This window comes from Manis javanica, chromosome 7 (assembly GCF_040802235.1).
Source record: "Manis javanica isolate MJ-LG chromosome 7, MJ_LKY, whole genome shotgun sequence".
NCBI lineage: Eukaryota > Metazoa > Chordata > Mammalia > Pholidota > Manidae > Manis > Manis javanica.
The window spans coordinates 104,091,372-104,116,488 of record NC_133162.1 but is presented as its reverse complement, the minus strand read 5'-3'; the positions used below and the strand labels follow the sequence as shown (position 1 = coordinate 104,116,488).

Below are 25,117 nucleotides of genomic sequence, written 5' to 3'. Positions count from 1 at the left end.
AACACACTCAGAGTCGTCCTAGCACCCTAGCTGAGAGCTGCCGGGACAAAGGGGACTCGCTGCAGTTCAGTGGCACTGGTTCCTCGGTCCAAAAAAGAAACATCTCATAAAAATAATACCTCCCTGTACCCCTGTCACCTTGGGCTAGATCACACTGCTGGAGGACTGTGGGTCACTGACGGGCCGGCTTGGTGAGCTGTGAGCACTCCATACCCACATCAAGAAGCTAATTCTGAAATCACTCCAGTCTCCAGGGGTACATCAAGTGACAAAGGATAACTGGGCCCCAGGGCCCCAGTGGAGGAACACCCACAGCCAGGCCCCCCTAGTGAAGGATACTGCTGAACGCCCTGTGGCTACATGCTTGATTCTCCTCTCCCTAGGCCCCCTCTCCCCTGCACTCCTGTCCACTGCTGCTTTAATTGAATGATTATTTAGAATGGCTCTGTCTAGAGTGCCCCGGGACCAAGCTGCTCGGTTCCCTGGGCAACCCTGGAAGATGCAGAATGTACGTGCTAGGCACGCAATTCCAGGACTAAATGCTGTGCATGGCCCACGCTGGACATATTGGAGGCTGTATAGCCCCCATGGGGAGTTTTCTGGGGCAAGACACTAAAATTCCAGGTTTTCGGGATAGAATCCCAATCCTATAACTGGATATTCTTTTGTATAGGACAGGGTATTTTACCTTTTTGTTGTTTTGGAGGAATAACCTTTGATTTCCTATAAACCTTGGGGTGACTGACTACAAGGTCAGGGATGTCCATGGGGGTGGCTGGGGAGGAGGGAAGCATTGCGGGCCCAGCAGAGCTCCCACTGCTGGCTTTGACGGTTCCCCAGGGGCAGAACCACTGGACACATGGGGGCGAGGGAAAACGTGGTAGCAGGAGCCTGGAAACTGTATGGTATAAGGGACATCTTCACCACCATTTGGAGGCCTGCTTCTGGAACTTATTCTTAGTATGTTGCTAACAGGTGTGAGATTATCAGAGAGCATATGTGTATAGGGTGTGACTTAAGTGTGTAGCTCAAGGATAGAGTGTGTGTGTGTGTGTGTGTGTGTGTGTGTGTGTGACAGCATCAGAAGAAATGGAAGGAAAGAGTGGGAAGAACTCATCCCAGACATCCCAGCTTCAATCAATAGGGAGAATCCAGGGTTACCATTCCTGAGGCTATTGGGCTCCATGATCTGCCTTCCCCATCAGATTTTGGGGAGGATGTGCCAGCTCTCCTGGGGAAAGATGACCTCTATCAGGCCGTGGTTGGGTGCAGGAAAGCATAGGGCTCCCAGATCCTTTTGACTGTGACAGGAAAGTTGCTGGAAGATACAGACAGGGGTCTGCAGGGATTAAACCAGAGACCTGGTGCTCACAGTGTCTCCTGACCTCTGCACATCAGGGTCTGCCATGAAGTGCTGATACCCTCCATCAACTCTAAACTGCAAGGAAGAACTTTGGAGGAAATGCAGGAAGCACAAGGGTGGTCTATTTTAATGGAAAATCCTGGAAAAAAATTTAATTAGCTCATTCATACCAACCAATTTGAACCCATTAATTAAAAGGATTTGAGGCTGTTGCTTAATGGACTTGAATGTGACCTAAGTTTAATTATATCTGAATAACAATTTGCACCATTTCTTCTGCCCTGCTGGCATTGGAATATTTCAATACACATAAAATAAACACTTTGGGCTAACTCTCCAAAGCCTCACAGTTTTAGAATGAACCTTAAAAACTACCACACAATTTCTTGGCAATGAGTTTTCTAGTCACACTAATTAGGATTGCAGGAAATGCATTACTTGGAAACACCAAAATAACGGTTCTTTGTCACTTCTGTCAATAAGCAATTTTTTTCTTGCTTCCTGTGTACTCATTACCTGTGACATTATAACAGTAGATGTATTAAGATCAAATAGCACACTTGAGGTCTGCATGACAACAGGGTAGATCAGAGTTGATCACCCCCAAAGGGCATTCTGCAAACTTGTGAGTTTGCACGGCCTTGACACACTGGTGCCTTAACCATGAGGGTCCCCCAACCCATCATTCTGCCTGCTTACAGATTTCCTTAGCAGGGGGGTGAGAGATGTTACAAGAATGCATTCAAGTACAGAGGCAAAACCCTTCAGGAAGAAGCTGGGCATATTTTATTTATACCTCATCTGGCTTCAGAAGCCCAGAATCTAATGAGGATATTCTAGCTGACAGGACATCTCCATGGCTGCAGTTCCAGTTCCACTGATGAGCATGCCTAAGCAGAGGGATTTCATGCTTAAAAATTAAGTTTTTGAGCCAATACTGAGCAAGAGAACAGATGAAGCACTTTATGTTTTATTTGCGGCACAGGACTGGGACAGTTCTACACTATGGTTTTTAGTCTGTATACAAGGAGAAATGAAGTTTTTAACCCCCCAAGTGGAGGAGTTAACACAGAATTCTCTAAATGTGGACAAAGGTAATCCTTAGGAAGGCTCCTTGGATTTGGTCAGGTTCCAGTCACTCTTGATGGGGAACATCAAGGACAATCCAAAATAGGGGACACACACTAGATGCACATTTTTTTAATTTGCCAAGGGGTGGTCCAGAAGGGAGTCTGAGCAATGAATCAATCTCAGCTTGGCAAATAAGTTGATTACTGGCACAAATTGATCAGGACAATGAGAAGATTATCAGCGGTCTCTGGAGTCAGGCAGACCAGGGTTCAATTCCTAGTTCTGTAACTGGGAAATCACTACATCCCTCTTTCTATGGATTATCTGAGGTCCATTTATGTTTTCTTTCTAGCTATAGGACTTTAGTCAAGGTAACATAAGCTCTCTCAACTTGTCATTTCATGTGTTAGAATGGTAAAAGTAATAGTGTTTTATTTCATGAGGCTGCCATGAAGATTAAATGAGATATTTCATGGAAAGGATGTATTCCAAGGGTTGGCATTTCGTAAATACTCACTAAACAGCAGTCAAGTTCAAGTCCAGATCCAGTTCACACAGCTGCGTATCTGTGACTTTGTATTATTTAGCTGGAGCTTAGGTGTACGGGAATTGTGGTGGTGGGTTTTTACAAAATGCTTAGCACCTGCATCTGTATTAACTGAGTTCTGTTTCATGAAGTACCTGGACTACTAAAAGGAAGAGGGAGCCATCCAAAGAGAGAGGGGATGGGGCTTACAGTGACTGCCCCATGGAAAGGCCAGTCCCATGAGCCATAGGCTATTGTTGTGCTTTACTTGTTTATTTGTCATCCAATGGTCAGGAGTCGTCACATTTCTGTAATAGGTATGCCTTTTCCGTCTTTACAAGGCAGCCACACAATGACTGGGTTTGAAGAACATTTCCTTTCCTGAGAGACAATGCTTTAACGTAGCCCAAAGGGTCCCACTCTGGACATCTGTCTTCCCTTCTGTACCTGATGCTGAAGGAAGAGACAAGTGGCCAAAATATCTCCCCTACAGGTTAGGTTACCCCATCTCACGGGCTCCATAAGCCCATAATCTATATTGCCAGAGGACTCTCTCATAAAAAGCTCGAGGGGTGAAGGAGACAAAGATGCCTGTCAAGCATGTTTAAGTGCCCGAAGTTTGTCAAAGTTGGCTGCTAAATCAAAGGCCATCTCCTGGAGACCAGCTCATTGGAAAGACTCCTGGGCTCTGCCCAGTTACCTAAGTGACCTTCTAGAAACAAACAAAACACAAACAATGGCATCAAGACTGAAAGTTCCTGTACCAAATTCTCGGCACAAAATCAAATGCATTACAATTTACATTGTAAATGCATTAACTTGGAGATGGGGGAGTGGGAATATCTGGATAAATTTAAAACTGTACATACTGACCATCTTCAGCCATGCTGGCGTAAATGTTTACCATTAAAAGGCAGCTCAGGGGTCACCCCTTGGAGGAGCCTTCCCTGCCCACTCTCTCTCACCCGAATTCTGCTCCAGGCTGACCCTCGGGTTTCCACAGTGAGGTGGCACAAGGCCCCAGGCATCAGGGGAGTTTGGTGATGAGGTGGTAATTCATGGAAAAGGCTTAGCATGGGAAGGAGTAGAGAAAACGGCTGTTACTATTGTAAAATGCCATGGCTGTGGGCACCACAAGAACACAAATGTGCTGTGTTAAACGTGACTGACGATTGGCTCCCGTCCCCCATAGTGGCTCACCTGCTAGTTCATTGACTTCCTAAGTCACAGTGCAACATCTACACACCTGGGTGGTTGAGCCTGCCTACAGCATCACAGTGGGGTTTTAAGTTGGTGTCATTATTTTTTATTATTATTTCCACCTATTTACTTTCCACATTGTTGTAATTACCTACTTATCTGTTTGTCTCCTCTACCACACCTGTGTACTCCTTGGGAGCAAAACTGCCATCCCTGTACCAAAAATGTCTAGAATAAGGCTTGGGATATATTCAGTACCTAATACACTTTTGCCAGGTACCTAAGCAAAAGAGTAAATACCAATAGATTACATCTTCCCAGCAACCACAGGTCTCTCTGAGGAGATGGTGAACATTTCTGTGTATACTTGTGTGTGGGATGAGCTCTGAAGTCTGAGAGGTTACTAACTCTTCTCTCCATACACTTGTCCTTCTACATACATATGTGAGAAGGGAGAGGGGAGGGCAATGCATGTAAATGTGGACTCTTCCCATCTAGGTGGATTGGGAATGAGCTCAGGTGCTGGTCACGGGGACTAGGGCTGCTTGGCCACCCGGGGCAAATACCTCAGCATCTGAGACAGCAACGGAATACGGACTGCTTCCTTGGAAATCAGGCCTCTGGGCTCTCTCTCACAGAGCTGGACATGTGGGCAAGAGCCTGGAGAGGCAGGCATGGAGTATCAGAAGGATGGTGTCCCTTGCTGGGGCGATTCTGGGGATCTGGGTGCACGGTTCATGTGAAAAGCAAGAAATCACTCCAAGGGTCATGGCCCCCAAATCCCCGATGCTGATGGATTTCATCCTGATTCCATTCTTCATCTTTATCCAATCATCTGAAGGCCTACGACAAGCCAGGCATTTCCTAGGCGCTGAGAATGTAGCCGTGACCAGGACAAGCAGAGTCCCTCTGCTGTCAGGGAGCTGAGGGCATCCGGCCCACTGGTGGGGGCTGCTTCAAGGCCTGGGTTTCTGAAAGAGGCTCTGCCACCACGTCTGGGCCAGTGCAAAGGGCTACTATGAGGAGGGGACGGAACAGGGACCGCGTACACACAGTTCATCTTCCAACCCTACCTGGGCTTCTAGATAAGCCCACAGGTAAGCTGGAGAGTGGACAGGGTAGGGAACCCAGGTTTCCTGAGCCACCACATGCTGGTGGGGGAGGATGGGAGGCTCAGGTAGAGAAGGGGGGTGGCAACAGCCTGAGCAGCGGCAGCTTCTTCCCTGGTTTTCCACAGCCAGGATTTGTTCTCAGTTTTACTGTACAAAGGGAGGCCCCTGTTCTCATTCCAAATGTTCCTCCAACCTAGGATGCAAATGCCCCACTCCACCAGGACCCTCCCACTGTAAGACTGGGGAGGTGGGCATGACGAGGTTAGAATTAGGAAGAACAAAGAGATCACATTACAAGAGATGGGCATTTAATCTAAAAATAAAACATGCCACCCCAGCCAGTCCTGATCTGCTGGCTGAAGCTGCATCCCTAGAGTTTCCTGGACTGACTGACTTGTCTATAGTCCTCTGATAAATAATTGATTCATCTAAATTTATATGCCTATTAGAATTTTCCAGATTCAACAACTCCCTAGCTCTTTTAGCCCCAATTTTAGTGCTATACTGAATTTCTCCTGTCTTTAGAGGCTCCTTGCAGCTGGAGCCTGCTAATGACACCTGGGCCCCTAATGGCATGTCAGGACAAAATTCTGCTGAGCCGAGGGTTTGTGGGGCTTGGTGCAGAGATTCAAAGATGGCTCATAAAGAAAAATAATGAGTCAGAAGCTGATTAAGCATCAATCATTTCAATATGTCTCTAACCCCAAGGAGCACCAGGCTTGCCTCTCTCTGGTGAGGAGTCTGTGGAGTCTGAGAATCCCATTCATTCCACAGACATTTGCTTCTCTGCATCTCCAGTTCTCCACTTTCAACGTGGATTGGAATAAATCACTTTTAAATTGCTCAGAGACACAGAGGAAGGAGTTAGAGGCAGAACAGGTTATAGATGCAAAGCCCGAGTGGTCTTTAGTGTCATTATTTTAAAGCCCAAGATTCATTCATTTTAGTGCCTGCTGCTGTGTTCTGGGTATAAGGGGAATCTCAGCAATCCACTGCCTCATTTTCATCATATTTGCCAACTCTTTTAGCCATAATTCCACTCGGGGTACTTTAATATATTCCAGTCAGATGAACAGGAAATACAAAATGGGATCAGTGACATCCTCTGAAGGTACCAGTTTTTCAAGGATGAATACATGCCCCTTACACTCAACATTCAAGCTGTCGTCCTTGGCTGTCAGGCAATCTCTGACACTGCGGCCTGGGCCTCTTTTCCTCTCCTAGACACTGGGACCTACTTGCCATTCTCAGACAGGGTAAGTGGATGGTAGGTAAGTAAGGGTTCTTTTAAAATTTGCAAGGCTGAGTATGACGTTCACAAGGTGGGTTAATGGAAGTGCGGGAGACAGTAATGACATGCTGCTGAAAACCAGTGCTGCCAAGTGTAATTTTAAAGGAGCTCAAGCTTTCTCCACAGTCTGATGTGGAGAAAAGTAAAATGAGGCAAATGGCAAACAGACTAAGGAATCTGGCACTCTCAACGACTCTCAAATGGCATCCTGAGAAAGACGGTGTGTGGGGAGCCAACAGCGCTAAGTGGGGCACGAACTTCACTCCTGAAGTGCCACCAACAGTCATCAGACTACAGATGAGACCTCGTGAAGACAAAAACTCTTAATTAAAACAAACCGGATCTTTGGCCAAGGAGATAAATAATTTATCAAGCTCTTTTCCTATTGGCATCACACAAATGACCTGGAGACAGAAATGATCAAATGCGTTTACATATAGAGAAACTGAGACAGAAAGGCGCTGCATATTCTTTTGACTGGTGAGTACACATCAACTGTTTTTTTAGTTTGGGTGTTTATTCACGAGGCTGGTGCATGGAAAGCCTAGCAGAGTTTTAATATGCAATACAAAAATCCTGAGTTAGGGTCACCTCCAAGACAAGCTGGGTGACTGCGGACAAGGCACATGCTCCAGTCTGTGTCCTCATGTTTACAATTAAGCTAATGATGGTGCCTGCCCTGATACCTCTCCAGGCTGCTCTGAGAATTAAACAGGACACAGATGTGAACACAATTTCCACAACCCAAGTATCACGCAATAATTAGAGATCACTCTTAAGCCACAGAATTTCACGCACTCAGCTTCTCTCTCCCACCTTGGAAACAAAAACACAGTCAGTCAGGGACCCGAGCTGAAAAATTCACTATTGATAAGCTTCCCTACACTTTGGGAAAGCCTAAGACTGATGGTGCTTATTTTCCTCACTTTTGTATCCCTTGTACAATGCCTGGCACATAGCAACTGCTCAATAAGTATTTGCAATATTCATAAATAAGAGCATGTTACTAAGCATGAGGAAACATACCTAATACATTCAAATGCCAACTGACCCTTCAAGGCCAAATTCTGGTCTACTGGTAAATCCTCTGACTGCACATGATACTTCCATGGCAGAATTACAGACACTGCGTGGACCTCCCCACAGTGTCAAACCACACATTCACCGTGTCACTAACATGATCCCCCATGGGTTGCTCCCCAGCTACCTACAGTGCATGGTCTGAACTGTCTACTATGTCTGTGGCAACTGGACCCTCGGTGACTTGTCTAATTTTACCCTCCATGATTCCCCAGCACTTGGACTACGTGATTGGTTTCTGGCTCACTCCTGAATGTGTCATCTCCACCAACACCATCTGACTCTTCCTCCTGGAAGCCAAATGTACCCACACCCCACTCATCTTTCATCTCTCCCATCTTTCATGATACATTCATTCCCTGCTCCTTGGGCCCAAAGAGACTTTTCCCTCATCCAAACATCTGAACATCTTCAGTGTCCAGTGTAAACTTTCTGAATGAGGAGGTGCGAGGAAAAGCTAGCTGGGGACCGAGTTCTTGATCAGAGGTGACTATGGAGGTGGAGGAGTTAGGCACCCCTGGCTTGCTGTGAAAACTGCTGCTTTATCATCAGTTTGACCCTCGAGACAGAGCCTTCCTCTTCCTGGTGGCCACCGTACTCCCAGCCCCTTGCTTGATGCCAGGCAGAGTAGGTCCTCAGCAAATGTACTTCAAAATGTAGCAACCTCCTTCTACAATTCATGTTTACACTGCAGTCTAGAAAACCACTGGCCAGACATGACCTAGAGAGCTACTGAAGCATTGAAAGGAAAGCATGAGAGATTCCGATTCCACTTTCCATGCCAACAAACCTGTAAACATCATCACTGATGAATTTTTATGGAACTACTAAAACTTACCTTGGTTTCTCGGAGAAGAAACTGCAGGTCCCGTCCACTGAGGATACCGTGGTTTTTCACATAACTGGGGATATTTTTTGTGCTGGAGCCATAAACCGTTGCATGCACTTCCATGTATGTGTGAATAATGTCCAAGTAGATCTTCTTATTCTAAAGAGGGAACAAAGAGAAGACATTTCTCTTTTCATTCTTGAAACAACCTGTCTCATAGCTAGAGGCCACAGAGACAGGAGTTCTTAAGACAGAGACTGCAGAAATTTGGCAGTCTAACTCCTAAAGTCTCTTTAGAAAGTAATCCAATCGGACTTTGAGGGCAAAATTGGTTATATTGCCACTGTACAGTTTTTCAAGAAATATATATATAGCAACATATTACTGAATACCAATGAGAGCTCAAGGCCAATTGTTTTCTAGTGTTGTCCGCACTTAGTAAATTACCAGGGACCCAACACTTTGCTTTTGGCTCCCGCATAATGGGGGAGGAAGTTTGGGGAAAGAAAGCCCAGAGAAGGCAGTCAGCTGGACTGAATATTTGTCCAGAGATGCTAAGCTGTCCCTGAGGAATACAAACATCCCTGGCTCTTGCCAGTATTTCTAGTGGTGATTAATGCATGTTGTCAGAACTGGATCCCACCTAATTCAGATCATGGAGAGATGAGATTTTCCCACAATATACACTGATTGACTTAGCAGCTGGAGAGAGAATGAGCATATCCAGGTAGACAGAAGTGGAAAAAAGATTAAATGTAAACTCTGATGAACCCTGAAACATTCAAAAGTAGTTTTATTTTTATTAGAAGTGAAACAAAACCTTTGTACTAGATTTTGAGGCATATTTTCTAAATCAAAGCCACCTGTGAAGCGGAAGCAAGCTTACTTTCCCTTCTCACATTTCCGTGTGACTAATTTACACAAACTGGATTTTGTAGATTGCTTTCAATTTTTTTTTTGGTGGAAATCTCAAAGATTCAAGTTCCATAATGTTTTCCAGTTGTACAAAAGTGGGACAAGGTTTTCCCATTCTAAGCTTGCTTTCACACACTCCAGGAAAATGTAATAATAGCCAGTTTTGTGACTCAAGATCGCAAGGGACACACGGGTGTGGTGTCAGCAGCCACAGAGCACAGAGAAGGGGAAGGGGGCTCTGGTGAGGGGGCCGCAGCACCTCTTGGGCGCAGGGGGTACCCTCATAGCATCATGAGCTGAGTTCAGAACCTGGCCTCTGTTAGTCACTGTCCTGGTAGAGAATATTACAAAGGGCCCCGCAACTTTGGGAGCTACATGCTTCAAATTGTGTATCAGAAGTCCTCACGACCGGAAAAACAATACAATCCACATTCTCCATTCTATGTACCAGGATGATTTTGTTCGGAATCAACTGAGTCCATCCCTGCATCCTAACATATGAATAAAATAGACATTTGGACTGAGAATGTAATTTCATGCCATGTTTGGTGTGGCTGGATGATGCCAAATCCATTATTTTAGAGATGTCTACCTGAAATTAGTGCACATATGACCAGTCAGTTTATAAACCATGGCTTCCCATCCACAGCTTGAGCCAACTGTAAGATCACCTCCAGAGGGTAAGTTAATTTGAGGGGTTCTATGGCACAGTGCTTTGCTAGGTGTACCCATAACCCCTGCCTCCATATGCCCCCTCTCAGAGACCCCATCCCTATCCTCAGCCGCTGGCACGTGGGCAGGAAATTCTATGACACTGCCCCTGGCCAGGGCGACCAGCCTAGGGTGTGTCTGACCTGAGGAGGACACTGGCCAGCAGCCTGGGACAGTGTGGCCAGGCTCCAGGAGCTGAGCTGAGCTGTGAGACCCTCTCTCGGGAGCTCAGATTTCTGTACAGAGAGAGATTACTGCCAGATGGCTGTGGGCTACAAAAAGGTCATTCAGTATTGGAGTCTGGGCAACTATGGGCCAGAGGCAAGTCCTGAGGAAGCCAGCTGCGAGGTGTGGGGTGGGGGTGGAGGTGGTGAGAGAACCAGGTAAGAGTTGAAAGAGAGGAGGAAAGGGGAGACAGGCACTTGGTAATGAGGGATCTCGAGAGTGACTGAGACCTAACATCACCCCGCAGGCATGACAGGAGTAAAGGGGAGAGGAGGAGAGTGAGGGGGAGGTGGGGTGTGAGGAGGCGGTAGGAGGAAAAAAGGCAATGAGGGGAAAGTGAGAAAGCAAGCAGGGAGACACAGAGGAGAGAACACCAGGGCCGGAGCTGCTTCTGGGCCCCGCGGCATCCGCAGCTGTCCCCTAGCCCAAATTCCCCAGGTCTCCCCGGAGCCTTACAATAACAACAGCCGACTGCACTTCCCCACCCACATGTTCACTTGGGCTGCTCTGGCTGGATCCCTCTCAGAAGGCAGCCTGAGAGGGTTGGGCAGGGGCGGGGGCAGGCACCCTTGCTTTAAGCGAAAGGAGACACTTCCCTGTGAAAAGCCAGCTGCTGGCTAGTGATGATGCACCAAAGGCCCCTGGACTAGGCCTGCAGTGAGTGACAAAGGAGAGCAGTGAATGGCCACCTGGTTTCCGTCCTAGAGAGCACTGGCTGCAGACAGACCCAAGATAAGGATCCGGATCACATGCCTGGGAAGAGAACACTATATACGATACTCCCGTACTGCCATGAGCCCTGGAAAAGGTAGGGGCTCCTTGAAGCATAACAAGACGACAAGTTCACGCAATTTAAAGAAGTACATGCAGGGGTTAATAAAGTCTGTGAATGTAGTAACATTAAGGCTCAGTAAAGTCTTGGAAGTAGGAATTACCTCTAGAGAGGATTTATGCAATTTCATGAACGAGAAAATCACAGCGGGTTATTAAAGGAAAAAAAATGTTTCAAACAGAACTCTAACCTTTGAAGTTGACAATGACAACTAGGTGATTCCACCCAAGGCTCTTGTTGCCACTTGTTAGAGTTTGTTAGAAACTGTGTGAGGGTAAGTCACGCAGTGGATTCCAGGTAAAGGTGACAGAGGAGCCACTCACACCTTCTGCCTCCCTTCCTGAAGTCAATGCTCACTGAATGCTAAAGGAACCCACAGAGCCAACTTCAGCTCTGTACCTTTGCCTGAATTTCGGGTGCAAATATCCAACTGCCTCCTGAACCTCTCCACCTGGATGTGCTGCATGCAATCCCAACACAATAGGTCAGAAAGGGAAGCCATCATCTTGCTTTTCCTGTGTGTTCCTCATCTTCAGAGACAGACATTATGCTGCACCAGAATCAAGCTTGCCATTGCACACATCAAATTAGTCACAAAGTCCTGTTGACTCTGCCTCAATAATATCAAATTTGTCTTCTCCTCTCCAGGTCTTGATCCTTACCTGGACTGCACCAGGATTAATACACTAGCATTGTAACACATCTTTGTGGCTGAAAAAGGTGATGTGACTTATCCACGGTTTCTATAAGCAGCAGCACTGGGACCGATGCAAAAGTTTGTATGGCTTGGTTCTTTTGTAATGACACAAAGCAACACTAGGCAATATTATGCATATGGATAATCTTCTTACATACAGGCATTTGTGTTTAAGCACAAAAATATGCATGGGGATGACAGACACCAACTTGAAAATGATAAGGATTACTGAGGAGGAAGGGAGGGTCTGGGAAAGTGAATGGAGCTTTAATGATACTTGGGAGTATGTAATTTCTCTGCTTAATATTGTAAAATATTAATACCTATAAGTCTAGGTGGTGGGTATATTCACTATATTAGGCAATTAAAATAGAAAAAATTTCAATATTTATGATCAAGAAAATACAGAAATGGGTCTGTAGGACTTCAGAGCTTCTGCCATTGCCACCACACTGGAAGGCTCAGTCCTTAACATAAGGAGGTTCAAAGGATCAATTTCTCTCTCCAATGAACAATGCTATGTTTTGTGTTTGAGAAATCGGGCACTAAAGTTTCTTAAATTAGCATGGCTCTGCCTGCCTTTCCCAACCCACGGGAAGGCCCAAAGTGGGTTGGGGGCTATGCTGGGTGAGGACATTTTCCAGCATGGCCCTCTCCTCCCTTATTTTGGCCTTTCTGGCCCAGGGTAAAGGTGACACCATGGAACTTGACTGCTTGTTGATCGAAGAACTGGATCAAGATCACTCCCTAGAAAATTTTTTCTCTCGGACCTAAGAGACCAAGGTCAAAGAAAACTGTCTACTCCCGAAACCCGGTCACTTACAAATTTGAGAGGCAATCAAAAGGAGCGTGGGGATGTTATTTGGCGAATGGTAGCATTCTGAACTCTTGGCTGCAGTGGGTGCTATCCAGAGACACTCCCGTCTCCCAGTGTAGACATACACATCCTTTCTGCTGGACCCCAATTTCCCTCCTCCACATGGCACCTTACAACCTTCGAGGTTTGAAAAAAATAATTCTGTCGCTCTGCCCAGAGGTGGTTGGTCCATGGAGAGCACCTGGTAAGTGCTGAGCTGGGAGCATCCTCCCGGGAAGAGCTGAGTGGGTGTGGAAGATCAAGGCCTCTCCAGAGTCAAAGCAGGGAGCTGCAGAACGAGGTTGTGGAAGCGAGCCCAGCGCCGCTGCACGGAGGCCGGGCTCCATGCAGAAAACTTAAATCCTCACACAGAGAAGGCCAACGCGAGAGCACACGGGTCCTGGCAGTGTCTCGGTCCACAGCTTGACTTGGCCCTGGTGGACCCCTGCCCTCCCCTGGGTCCCCAGAGTCAGCAGTCCCCGCTGTGGCCTGAGCTAGTAGCATCGGCATCTGCCATTTCAGCAGGAGGCCTGGCAAGCACACTTGTGATGGGGTCTCCATTTGGACCAACATGGATTTTTAATTATGTTTAAAGTAGTAGCTTCCACTCCCTTTCCCACAAGTACAGAAACTGGACTTGGTTCACTCCATGGTTTTACAAACATACACTGATGCATCATATATTTTCCTTAAGGAACACAAGGCCAAAGAGTATGCCTTGCCCAAAACTAGCCACAGAAGCCTGTTACTAACCACTACTGTGATGTAACTCCCCGAAAGGCTGGGATGGACTTAGGGATTCTAGTGAATGAAGATCTTCTGTACCCTGGCCGCCTCCATTCACTCTGGCATCCACGCCCTCCTGCTGGAACTACTGTCGTCATCTCTGGGCTGAGCTCCTCGTTTGAGTGGGGTCAGGACCTTATAAACCTTCTCAGATTCCCCTGATGCCGCCCGTTCTTCCTTTCTCAGTTGGTGCTCCCACAAACCAGACTGCCCTCTACTGTCAGACTGGGAAGAAGGACACCATGAGATGGGGGGCCTGGGGCCCCTATTCCTTAACAGCACCCAAGAAGTACAAGGGCACTAGTTCCCTGTGAGGTAAACCAGAGTCCATGAGAAGCAGAAAACAGGAGGAAGCAGGGCAAGTAAATCTGCCCTTTCTCTCTTGCAGACTGTGCCAAGGTACAGCTCCTCCTTGCAAACCTTCCAGGGTCCAGAGCGCCCTGTGCCCACGCTGCCATCGGTGTGACTCCCGGTGAGGCAGGAGCCAGCAGGTCATACGCTCTATCACCTGACCTCACACCACTCCTCATGGCCTTAGTTCCCCATGTCCTTCAGCTTACTGTCCTGGGCTTGCACCCTCTCCCCCTAAAACTAGTAATACTTGAATCTTTGCCTCAGGCTCTGCTTTCTAGAGGCCCTGGGCTAAGACACTACTTCTGTGCCCTCACCCCTTCAATCCACCCTCCTCAGGGCTACTAGTTTCCCAAACTGAAGATTTAATTCCCCCATATAAAGTCTTTAAAAGCTCCCTGTGGCAGAGAGACCACCTCAGCTGCACACACAGGACCTTCACAGTCTGGGCTCCGACAAGCTCTCCAGCTTGATCTGCGATGACTCCCTCTCCTCTTCTGCTTGAGGTCCACCTACGATGAACTTACTCCTCACTCCCAAGCCCTCCTGCTCTTGGCATACGTCTGGCCTGCCCTGCCTTCGACTGGTGTGCCTTCCTCCTTCTCTTTCTCTCCCGGGTGGATTCCTTCCCCGTCATCCTTTACTAGTCTGCAGTCATGGGCTCCCTCGGATCAAGTTAGCTGCTGCCTCCTCTGTGCCATTAACATAAGTAATTAAACAAGGAGGCCATTAGACTAATGTGGCTCTGATGCTGTGGCAGCCCATGTAAGCTAAGCCTATAATGCATCAAGGTTACAAAATTAAAATGCTAATGTCAACCAGTCACAAAACAGCCAACTTGGCTTTAAGCTAGAGCCAAACCTTCTTTGCTTCCACACCTTCTCTGTATAAGCATCCTGGCCTCTGTCCACAGAGTGGTCCTGACCATTTCTGGTTTGGTGCTGCCCGATTTGAATTGATTTTTGCTCAAATAAACTCTTCAAGTCTTGTAATATGCCTCAGTTTCTCTCTTAATACTGTCCTCCTGCTCTATGGACTATGCTGTCCCCGTGCGTCCACCCTGTGGGACGGTGAACTTCTCAAGGGCAGGGTACTGCGGCTCAGCACCTGCAGAGGTCTGGCACAGAGTAGGTGCTCAGTAACATACTGGCTGGACAAGAAAGCAAAAAGGATTCATGAGCCACAATGCGTTCATGGTCTCAGGGAGAAGATGGTCTCATGGTCCAGCTCCTTCAGACAAGCAGGGCCGGGGCCTGCCTCCCACCCACCCACCTGCTTCAGGAGCCAAATGCTACCACAGAGCCTTCTCCCAGCAAATGAGCTTACGGTCCATGACTTTACCTAAGGGTGTATTTTAACAAAAAATAAAATAGGAGAGTTGCAAACCTTAAAAGGTGTATTTCATAGTTGATTCATCTTTCCTTCAGCATAGCTCTCTTAGGAGTAAGGTTCTCTCTTAGGAATTGTGAGGTAAAAGGAAGGAAAAGAGGGAGACCAAAAGAAACTACATCTGCCTGTTCCTGAAGTCAAAAATTCAACAAGGATAAAACATTTTTTTATTCCAAGATTATAAGTTCTAAAATGCAAATTCCTGTGAATTTCAGTAGCGAGGCAGAAACAATTTACATCACAGAGTAATTTCGACTTTGCAGTCCTTGGCTCATGTATGTCACCTAACCTCTCAAGGTAAAGGTGTGTGTTGGTTGGAGGTCCTTGCTGTGTCCTGCCCAGGCCTCTCAAGGCTCTGGAAGACCCGAGAAGCTAAGAGTCTCATAGCCTGACTACTCTAAAACCTTCTCCCCAATCCTTGCTTCTCAAGGAGAAAGGACAGTGCTCAATAATTACAGTGGGAGCATTTAGGGAACCTTGTCTCCTTGCCTCCAACCTGGCCTGCGGGCAACAAAAAGAAGGGAATCTCCTTGCCTTTGCTGTACTGAGCTCTGCACTTATTCTTGACTAGACCTCTTCTGGAATAAATTATGTCTCACCTAGGTCACTGGGTGAAGAGTCGGATGTACGGCTGCACTCATGTATGATATGCATGGTTGGACAACCTTCCTTTGAGTCCAGAACAGAGGACAAAGAACAGATGAGGAGTGAGTGACAGGGAAGAATAGTCACAAGTGCTTTACTTGTCATTCTCTGCTGTTGGGTGAGATGAAAATTGTGGTCTTTGGCCTACAGAAAAACACTGGGAGATTTCTCAGGCTAAATGGTAATGTGGAAGGAGCAACAAGCCGGTTTTTGCAACTTGATGGATCTATAAGTAGGGGATAATATCACTTGCCAGTTGGACACCTTCTCTATGTGCTGAGCTAGAATTGGGCATGATAAAATGTATGTAAAGCTCTTTAGATATATACCCCCATTTTAAAATACACGGTGCTAATACTGCCCCCAAACCACAAAATGGGGCAAGCTAGAAAGGAGTTGCAAGACGGAGAGGCTTCACCTCACTGTCCACTCTGAACCGATGCCCACGCCTCATCCGATCTTTCAGTCTGAATGGGTTGGTTAGCAGTCTGCCTCTCCCTTTCCCAGCACTTTGAGGTTTCAGGGGTTTCTTTGCCTAAGCACTGGAGCTCTCCTTCACTACTGAATAAAAATGCCTCTTATAGGAGCCTGGGGACCTGCCAGCCAGTTTGTAAAAACAGGAAGCCCTTTGACACGACCTCCTTTCTCCTTTGAGAAGGGCAGGAAGTCCTCAAAGTGCAAAGCTGGCTCCTGTCCCTGCCCAGTGGAGAGGCATCACTTATGGACGATGAGGCCCCTTACCTGCTCTCATTGCTGCGAGCCTTGAGCAAACAAAGCCCACCGGCTATGCTGTTGTGCTTAGAAAACAGGCTGAAAAGTTCAAAACAGACCTTTGCAACCCACCCCAGGTGTCACAATGGGAACTTAGGAAACCAAGAGGCAACACAGAAGCTGTGTTTGTTATGCAGCCTCCACAGGGTCAGTGAATTGGGGATGGAACGGACTCAACCGTGCGTCTCACCCATGCCTGAAAAATTGGAGGAGATGCCATCCTGAGGGGCTTTGGCCAGTGCCTCACAATCAGATGCTGTCTGAAGGCGAAGGAGGCCCAGTCACTATGCAGCCCTGTCCTGTGCTCTCCAGGCAAGGAGCCCCAGGGAAGGGGTTTGGAGCTGGCACTGGGCACTGCCCCAGAAGAGCATCCCAGTCACACTGGTGGGGGTGGGTGATGCTGTGGACAGGGAGCTTCTCCCACCAATTAAACTGAGGCCCCAAAGGCCAGCCAACCCACAGCACCGAGTACCCCCCAAAGTGAGTGGCCAGCTCACCTCCCACACCCCTAGAGGGGGGCAGGCAGGCCATCCTTGGGGAACTGTTGGCTGATTCCCTGCTCTCCCTATCCAGGTAAAAAGGGCCTCCAGGGGACCAGACCACTTGGCTGAGTTATGTGTGTATACCTGGGCATTTCTGGGGCACACAGCGTAAGCCAGACCCAAGGCTTGACATGCTGTCTGGCTGGCAATGGGCTGGGAGGATGCCCTGCAGGAGAAGCCCTGAGCAGAGCCTGGCTCCCAGAGTGTCCCAAAGGAATGGGTGACTGGTTCCCTGGTGCAGGTGTGCTCCACCCACGAGACCTCTCTCCCAGGGGCCCTAGAGGTGGGCTGCTGGCAACCAGACCTGAACACATTCCTGCAGGTGAGTGATCCCTGGGAGGAGAGGGGACCCCAAGACCTGCAGCAGTCCTGCTGGTGCCTTTGGGCACCACCAGCTGAGCACAGGTAACACTAATACTAGATGGTGCCAGTTCTATCCATGCACGAGTTTTCTTGCCTGCTCCCCACTGTACCTGTGCAGGAACTATCAGCAGTCCCGTCTGGGAGGTAGGGAGATGGTGGGGAGGGTAAGAAGATGACCACACATCCTGGCCACTTCAGGCTTCTCTGGAGAAGAAGTGCTTAGAATCAGGAGGGGAGGAGCTTAACTTGAAATCACGTTCAGAATTGCCACTGTCAAACTAGAGTTGATACTTTCATTATTGTACTCAGGTTATTCTCGGAACTAAAAGTCACAGAAGGGCTTCCCACCCCTGGCTATTACAGGACCTGCTCAAAATTGTATCCAAGGGGATGCCAAGACTAACTGTATAGTTCAAGGGAGTAAAAAGTTTCTTGCTTGAATTCAACAGTCCCATTCTTTCAACTTAACGGTTACATATATAAGGTGATTTCAGGTGGAACGTGGATAAAAAGTTTTAGTTTTAATAGCTGTAAATCTATATGTAGCTTAGAAAAACATAAGTAACATATCCATGTGATTTAATGCTTATTAATCACTTACAGCAAAGCTAAAGTAATTATTGTACAAATAAATCTATTAAAAATATCAAGTAATTAAAACAGTCCAGGTGGGGTATGGATGTAACGAAAGTGTGGCTTTGGTGTGGATGACTTTGGTCTGGAAACCGATGCCTACAGTGTGTGGTAGAGGACTCATTTCGCAGTGAGGACACTGAGGGGCAAGGAAGGGCCACATTCGGCCATGCCATCAAGCGCAGTCACAAGAACATGGCCAGGGGACTCAAGACCACTTCCTTATCAGACCACAGAAAAGGAGAAAGGCAAGGGGCACCAGGCAGCATGCTTCTGCATGGTGAAAGCATGCACAAACAGCAGAGGTGGGGTGGGGAGGGGTGGGGAGAGTCCAGGGGGAAGAAGGTGGTCAGGCATTTTCACTTCATGTTGTCTCACTTTGCCAAAGCCCAGGAATGGAATGCTTCCTTGTGAACCACACTTCGTCAACTACACACCCCTCAAGAAATGCCTGGCAAGGAGTTCTTCCCCCCTGCACCCCTGTCTAACCTGGAATGACTTTCTCCCCTGTGACTCTTTCCAGCTACCCGAAGAAAGCCTCTTTCTTGGGAGAGACTAGGCAGGGCTGTTCAGAGTGAGCTATTTGGGAGGCAGGAGGCCTGGGTACAAGCTTAGCTTCCCTGGAACTGCCTGGACAAGCCTGGCAACCTACTACACCTTCTGCGACTTCAAGTTTTATCAGTTGTAAAATGAGGGGCTTGATGATCTGAAGGTCCTGAAAGCCAACAAGTCCATGTTTTTGAAGTGTAAGATTTCAAGGACCTCCTCTCTGCCTTCCCAAGTGCTATACCCATTTGTCTGCAAAGAAAAGGAGGTGTAGTGGTTGCTGCTGGCCACCCAGGTTCCCTTTCCCAGCAGCTCACCCATCCCTGGGTGTTACCTTCACAGCTGCCCTTATGCAAAGGACTGCCCTCCACGGAGGGGCGTCAATGCCTGACCGCCAGGGGGTTCTAGCTCTGCAACAATTCATTCTCCACCTCCACTTCCCCAAAGAGTCAGACTGAGGCTGGCCTCCAACTCACTTTATACCCAAAGGGGATCGTTTGCTAACACCCCTTCCTGTAGGTCAGAGAGTATCGTCAGTAATAACCATGACATAAAATGAATAGCAACGATCAGAAAAGTAAACAGTGAACTTTTTCTTTTCTGAACTTTGTATACATAATTATGTCAATAAAGAATAAAAGTACCTCCATGTGAAAACAGAAAGGTTGATTAATACCTTTTAATCACTTAGTATTTTTCTACAAAAGGGAAAATATATTATCTCTGTAATGGTCTCTTTCAATAATGAATAATAACATTATATCTTCTGTTTTCAAGTGGTAACTTCTATAGATCTGACACTGACTCCAAAGGCAAAACTCTTCCTGTATTCATGTTAGTGGGCAGTGGAGCCATAATAGTCCATCTATGTTACAGTTTATCGAGGAACATTCATTAATTTCAAATAGTTTCTTTCACGTAAAGCAAGATACACAAATATGAACACACAAAGTGACTGGCAGACTACATATCCAACTGGTGATTGCCTGATGCCAGGAGGAAGAGTAATTCCTAATTTTTCTACAATTTCTAGTTCTTCTTTGGTTCCTGCAAAAAAGAACAAGTGAGGGGTGTCTGGGGCCATCAATTTGATTCTGAATTACAAAAAACACAAGACTGGACCACTGTGTTGTGGAGAAACACAGCCACACACAGTCTGGGAATGAAAAAAAGTTTCATTTAGTATTTAATTTACTGTTAGAGACTCAACAAAATGGTTTGACCCTATGACAGTATTTGGAGGTGTTCTCTGGAACCCTACTAACAAGCACTTCTTTGGAGTACCAAAGCAGGTGGACTCAGGTGGGTCACAAATGTGGCCTCTGGGGCCAGCCCAGATTCTAACTGCCAAGGTGACATCTCCAAACAGGCCATGACTTACCAAGCTGGGACACTCTCCCTGTGTAGATGGCAATGCCCGTGTGAACAGCACTGCTTCAGAAATGGGGAGGGTTTCTAGGGGCGATTGCTAGTATCTGGCATTCAGGCACTTACACCATCTCCCAGAATGGCAGAGTTGGGTCACTTTTCACCAGCCCGGCTTCATCAGTCAGAGTAAGAGAATCGAGAATAGGTCTGTCTGTGAACAGCCTTTGAAGCCACAAGCCAGTCCCCACACCTGTGAATGATCTGAATTACTATGGCCTTACTGGGGACCTGTGTGCATTTGTGTAAACTTTAGTAGGCAGTCTGGGGTCAAGAATGAAGCAAGCTGGGTTTTTATTCCAGCTCTGGGACTAATTTCTTGTGGGGACTGGGGCAAGTTACCAAGCTTCAGATTTCTTACCTATAAAATAAGGGGATATTAAACCTGCCCTATTATCTCATAGGAGAGCACACAGAAACAAATGGGTTTTGTTTATTGTAATATTAAGGGGTCATAATTCCCACCACACTGTCTGACATACACACCACACACAATTACAGCTCCCACTCTCTGCTGTGCCTCTGGAAGGGCCCCCCCACTGACCCCCAGGATATGATGGCTCCATGACAAAGGGCAGACCCTTCACTCATCCATGGGGTTTCTGTCCTCTGCACTGAACCACTGCCCAAGGGAATCCTCCCCCACCTCTGGGGGGGACCACATGGGGTTGCTCCCACCATATCGCCACAGCATGTTTCTAGTTTTAAGCTCTAGTTCATAAGGGTTGTGCTTGTTACATTTCCTCTCCAAGGCACTGAGCCCAGTGCCATATGCATTAATACCCAGGACTACATGATGATGGATGTGTCAGTTTGTAACAATGTGCATAATCTCTCCCCTCAGAATAGCTAGTGTCAACACATCTTTGTTGTAAAGGCTGAGACCTGACATGTAATAAACCAGGCCATTTAAAACACAAGCCTCTCTCTCCAGCTCCTTCCTTTCCTTGCTCTGAGGAAGCTAAGAACAAACTTCTGAATTCCAGGCATAATCTTCCTGAGCTTTTCGAGGAAGCCACAGTGTACAGACTGGGATTCTGACCATGGCCAAGCAATGCAAGTTCCCTTCAAAGTACAGCTAACTGCCGGTCTTTCAGAGAAGGGCTGATTTTAAGAGGGAAGCTAAAAATAACTTCCCCCTTCCTCTCCTTGAATAAATCACATGCTTCTTGAAATTTCTTCCCTTCATTCCTGACTATTTGGAAACATAAAGATAGTGAAACACAAGTGACCAGCCTAATTAGCACACATTTGAATCTAAAATGCTACAAATAAATGTATTTAGGAAGGATAGGCAACTCAAGTATCTGATTTGGAAGCAGGAGTTTGAAAAAGAAAGAATTAAGACACAGCAAGTAAAGCTGAGGTCTCACACTTGTCCATCATTTTGGAAAAACCTCAGCCACACTTTCTATATTCTCCTCTTTCCCACTCAGTCAGCCCACCCCCTCCCCCTGACAAGCCCCTCACATTTCTCTGGCTCTGTGTGAGTTCTGAAGCTCTGTCCCAAGCCCGTGCTACCCGTAACCTGCCCTAGGGAGGTCAGGTCAAGGGAAGAAAGGCCTGGAGTCAGGAGATCCGGGTTTCAGCCTGGGCTCCACCATTTACCAGCTATGTGCCACTGGGCAAGTAGTTTCACTCATTTGCACCCAAAGTCTTCAGGTAACAACGACTCTCCTTTCCAGACAGATTCCAAGTTCACATGAGATAATGTGGACCAGGGACTCTTAAAACTACAGTGAGCTGTGCCATCCATGGCTAGGGCTCTTCTCAGGATTCTGCAGCCTTGCGGTCCACACTAGCCCAGCCCTTCTCCTCTATCCTGCGTTCATGGCTAACTGTTATTTCGCTTTGTTCAGGAGACTCTCCTGCTTAGAAAAACCATCTGTCATTTACCACCCTAGGCAGTCCCCTTTTGAAGCACTCTGAGTGGCTCCTTCTTTTTGACATTTTTATACTCAAACAGATCACTAACAGCACCCACCTGCCTCCCCCAGTCAAGGGACCTCTAATTCCTCGGGTCTGTTTCCCACCTTGTTAAACATCACTTAAGAGTTCAGTGTGACTCCTTCCTCTCCTTGATTCCAAGCTTGTGTAGAGCAAGGACCTAGTCAAATACATCTCTGATCATCAGTCTAGATCATGCCAGTAGGAGTTGTTCAATCAACATCTGCTAAATGAAACAGGAGTCTAAGAAGCAAAGATCCCTAGGGTCTGAACAAGACAAAGAGTAGCAGAGGTTTGAGAGTTGGCACAACCTGCACTGAAGAAGTGATGCTTACCCAGTAAAAGAAACTATGTGGGGGACTAAAGTGGCCCATTTCTGTGGACTTATGGGCTCAAATAATTTGATGATTTATAGGAACTCTGCAGTGACTATTTTAGCAAAAATCAGTGACTATTGTCTTATTTAGATTTTCGGGGGTGGGGGGTGGGTATTTAAGTTTCATGTACTAGAATACATGTCCAGACTACTACATGCAGATACTTATGGAAACGTATTAATGTCCTTCAAGAAGTCCCACTTGTGAAATGATTATGAGGCCCTGCTATGGGATTCAAAATAAAATTTCATTTCTGAAAAAAAGTAGAAACTTGTATGTTGAAAATAACTAGAATGATTTTGTTACACATTTTCTGATTTTAAGAACTAAAGTTGTATTTTGCTTTTGGTATCCTGTTTGTCTGGAGGATACCAAAGTTTCCCTGGAACCTCAGACATTACCTCGTGTAACTAACGAAGTGGACCCCAAAGTGGAATGCACAAAAAGTTCATGGGATCTAAGAAAAAGACATGAAAATGTTTACTTACAGTTTAAAATTATTTTTAGAATGTATATAACATTACCACAGTACTGTACATCTTACCAGTAAATTAGTATCTATGGATTGGGAGGTTATGCTCAAAACTTTTTTCATTGACATGGTTGCAACAATCAAAATCAAACTGAAGACAAAGTGGCAATTCAGCCCCCCTCCAGAAGATTACAAATGACCACACGCCCGCAGCAAAGTGGACCAGGCAAGACAAATTCTGTGGGCATCTTTTTTTCCTAGAACGTAGGGTTGGGAAAAGCTGATGTAATCAAACCAGTGCCTGCTCTGTCTTGGTCATTTGCAGTTCTCACTTTAGAAAGAGTAATTGTAAAAGAAGAGCGACAATTATCTTTTGAATGCCAGCAGAATATACTTAAGGGGCAGTGAACATCTTCATTTAAAACTTTCAGGAAAGAATGCATTTGGTTTCCTGTGTCCTTAACAGGATTTCTGAGCTCAGGCTCCCTAGCTTCTCTGCAAGTCACCTAACACCCACTTAGGCAAAGGCACAAGTACCCCAGATTTATTGTAGCACAGCTTGCCATATTCCACGTTAGTTTTGATTTCAAATTTATTCAGGTCACCTTCACACACCATTAACTCAGTTACCCACCAAGCCATTAGATACCATATGTGCATGACTGCAGGCCTCTAGGTCTCCAGGAGAAAAAATTAATCACTAGGGAGCCTATCTAGCTGGTAGGTCTGAGAGTTCAGCTGGTAAAGCATATGGAAGGAGTACAGAGGCTGAGATTTAACTCTACTTAAAAAAATTACAGTGAGAAAGCTTTCCTTTCAAAAAAGGAGCAGATCTGGAAGAGGCAGAGGTTGTTAGCTCAGTGCAGATGTTATCCAGGCCTCTTCCTTAGACGACTTTTTAGATGTTACCAGACTTAGCATATATGAAATTTAAATAGGTTATATTTAAAAGTCAACATAGTATCAGTAAAAATAACTTCAACGAACTAAAAACATTAAAAATATTGAAATTAAGTGAGTTCATAAGACACTTAATAAGGATATCACCATTTGCAGGCACTAATGAACTAATGAATCTAGGCAATGATTCTTAATGGCTCAGAACATAAAGAAAAGCAAGATAAACGGACTTCCCCTGTGCCTCCTCATGCTAATACCCAACCATACCTACGAGGGAGCCTTGAAAAAAATCAAGCCTGAATTTGATCAAGCTGTAATATCTTATCTATCAATTTGAGAAAATAGAGCAGGGAGAGGAAGATGGTAAACCACACCACGGGTATGCAATTAGTAAAATTCACACTGTGAACTTCACACTGTGGGAAACTCTATGGGATAAATAACCTGGTTTCTTCAACAAATAAATTTCCATTAAAAGAGACTTGAGGAACACACCCAGTCACAGTGTGTGCATCTTATTTGCACCTTGACTGAATGAAATGAAAAAAGGTTATGACGCAATCTAAGGAATCTGAACACTGGGTATTCAATATTAAGAGCTTCTTAGTTATTTTTAGGTCTGAAAATGGTACTGCAGTTGAATTTTTTAAAAAGAGTCACTATGTTTTATTTAGATGTACACATAGAAGTACTTAGGAACTAAGTTCTGAGCAGAAAGATAGAAATAGCCTGAGTCCCTGATGACAGGCCACTAAAGTAGCACTGGAATTGTCTATCTTTGTTAAGTAGGAGAAAAACAAAACTTTCATTTTTATGGTGTGCGTGCGTGTGTAATCTAATATTTACACTTGAATGCAATTCTAATTCAATTGATAAACCTACCAACTGCAACATTCCAGTTTTCGGAGATTTTAACACCAATATTTTATCTACATAGTCACTAATTTGAATAGCATTTCTTCTAACACCTCTGAGGTCACACCTCCCTTCTGCATTTTCCATCAATGATTGCTCAAACATTTTACATTTTGCTTCTGACAGCTGTTTTCATACCCTGACACTAACTAATTCTGTAAAGTACAGTCACAAGCTAATTTTGCACCTTTAAAAATAACCTACTATTTTACTCTGCATTAAATTTTTGCTCTGATGTCCTCTTAAGGATTTGTTCGCATACCAAAATGTTCCCGCGCTTACTGTGATATGATTCTGGCTGAAAACAAGGTGCTACTTATACCTTATCTCACCTTCCAAGAGACTCT

The 25,117-nt window shown here is 46.0% G+C and overlaps 1 protein-coding gene across 5 annotated transcripts in view; it reads right to left on the bottom strand.

Annotated features, from left to right (window-relative positions):
* MGAT5 (alpha-1,6-mannosylglycoprotein 6-beta-N-acetylglucosaminyltransferase) overlaps positions 1–25,117 on the bottom strand; it is a 362,412-nt gene that overhangs the window by 41,000 nt on the left and 296,295 nt on the right. For all 5 annotated transcript variants that reach the window (XM_037017057.2, XM_037017059.2, XM_037017058.2 and 2 more), the window contains one exon: positions 8,482–8,631. In XM_037017057.2, coding sequence (XP_036872952.1) covers positions 8,482–8,631 — 150 coding nt within the window. The remainder of the gene's footprint in view (positions 1–8,481; positions 8,632–25,117) is intronic.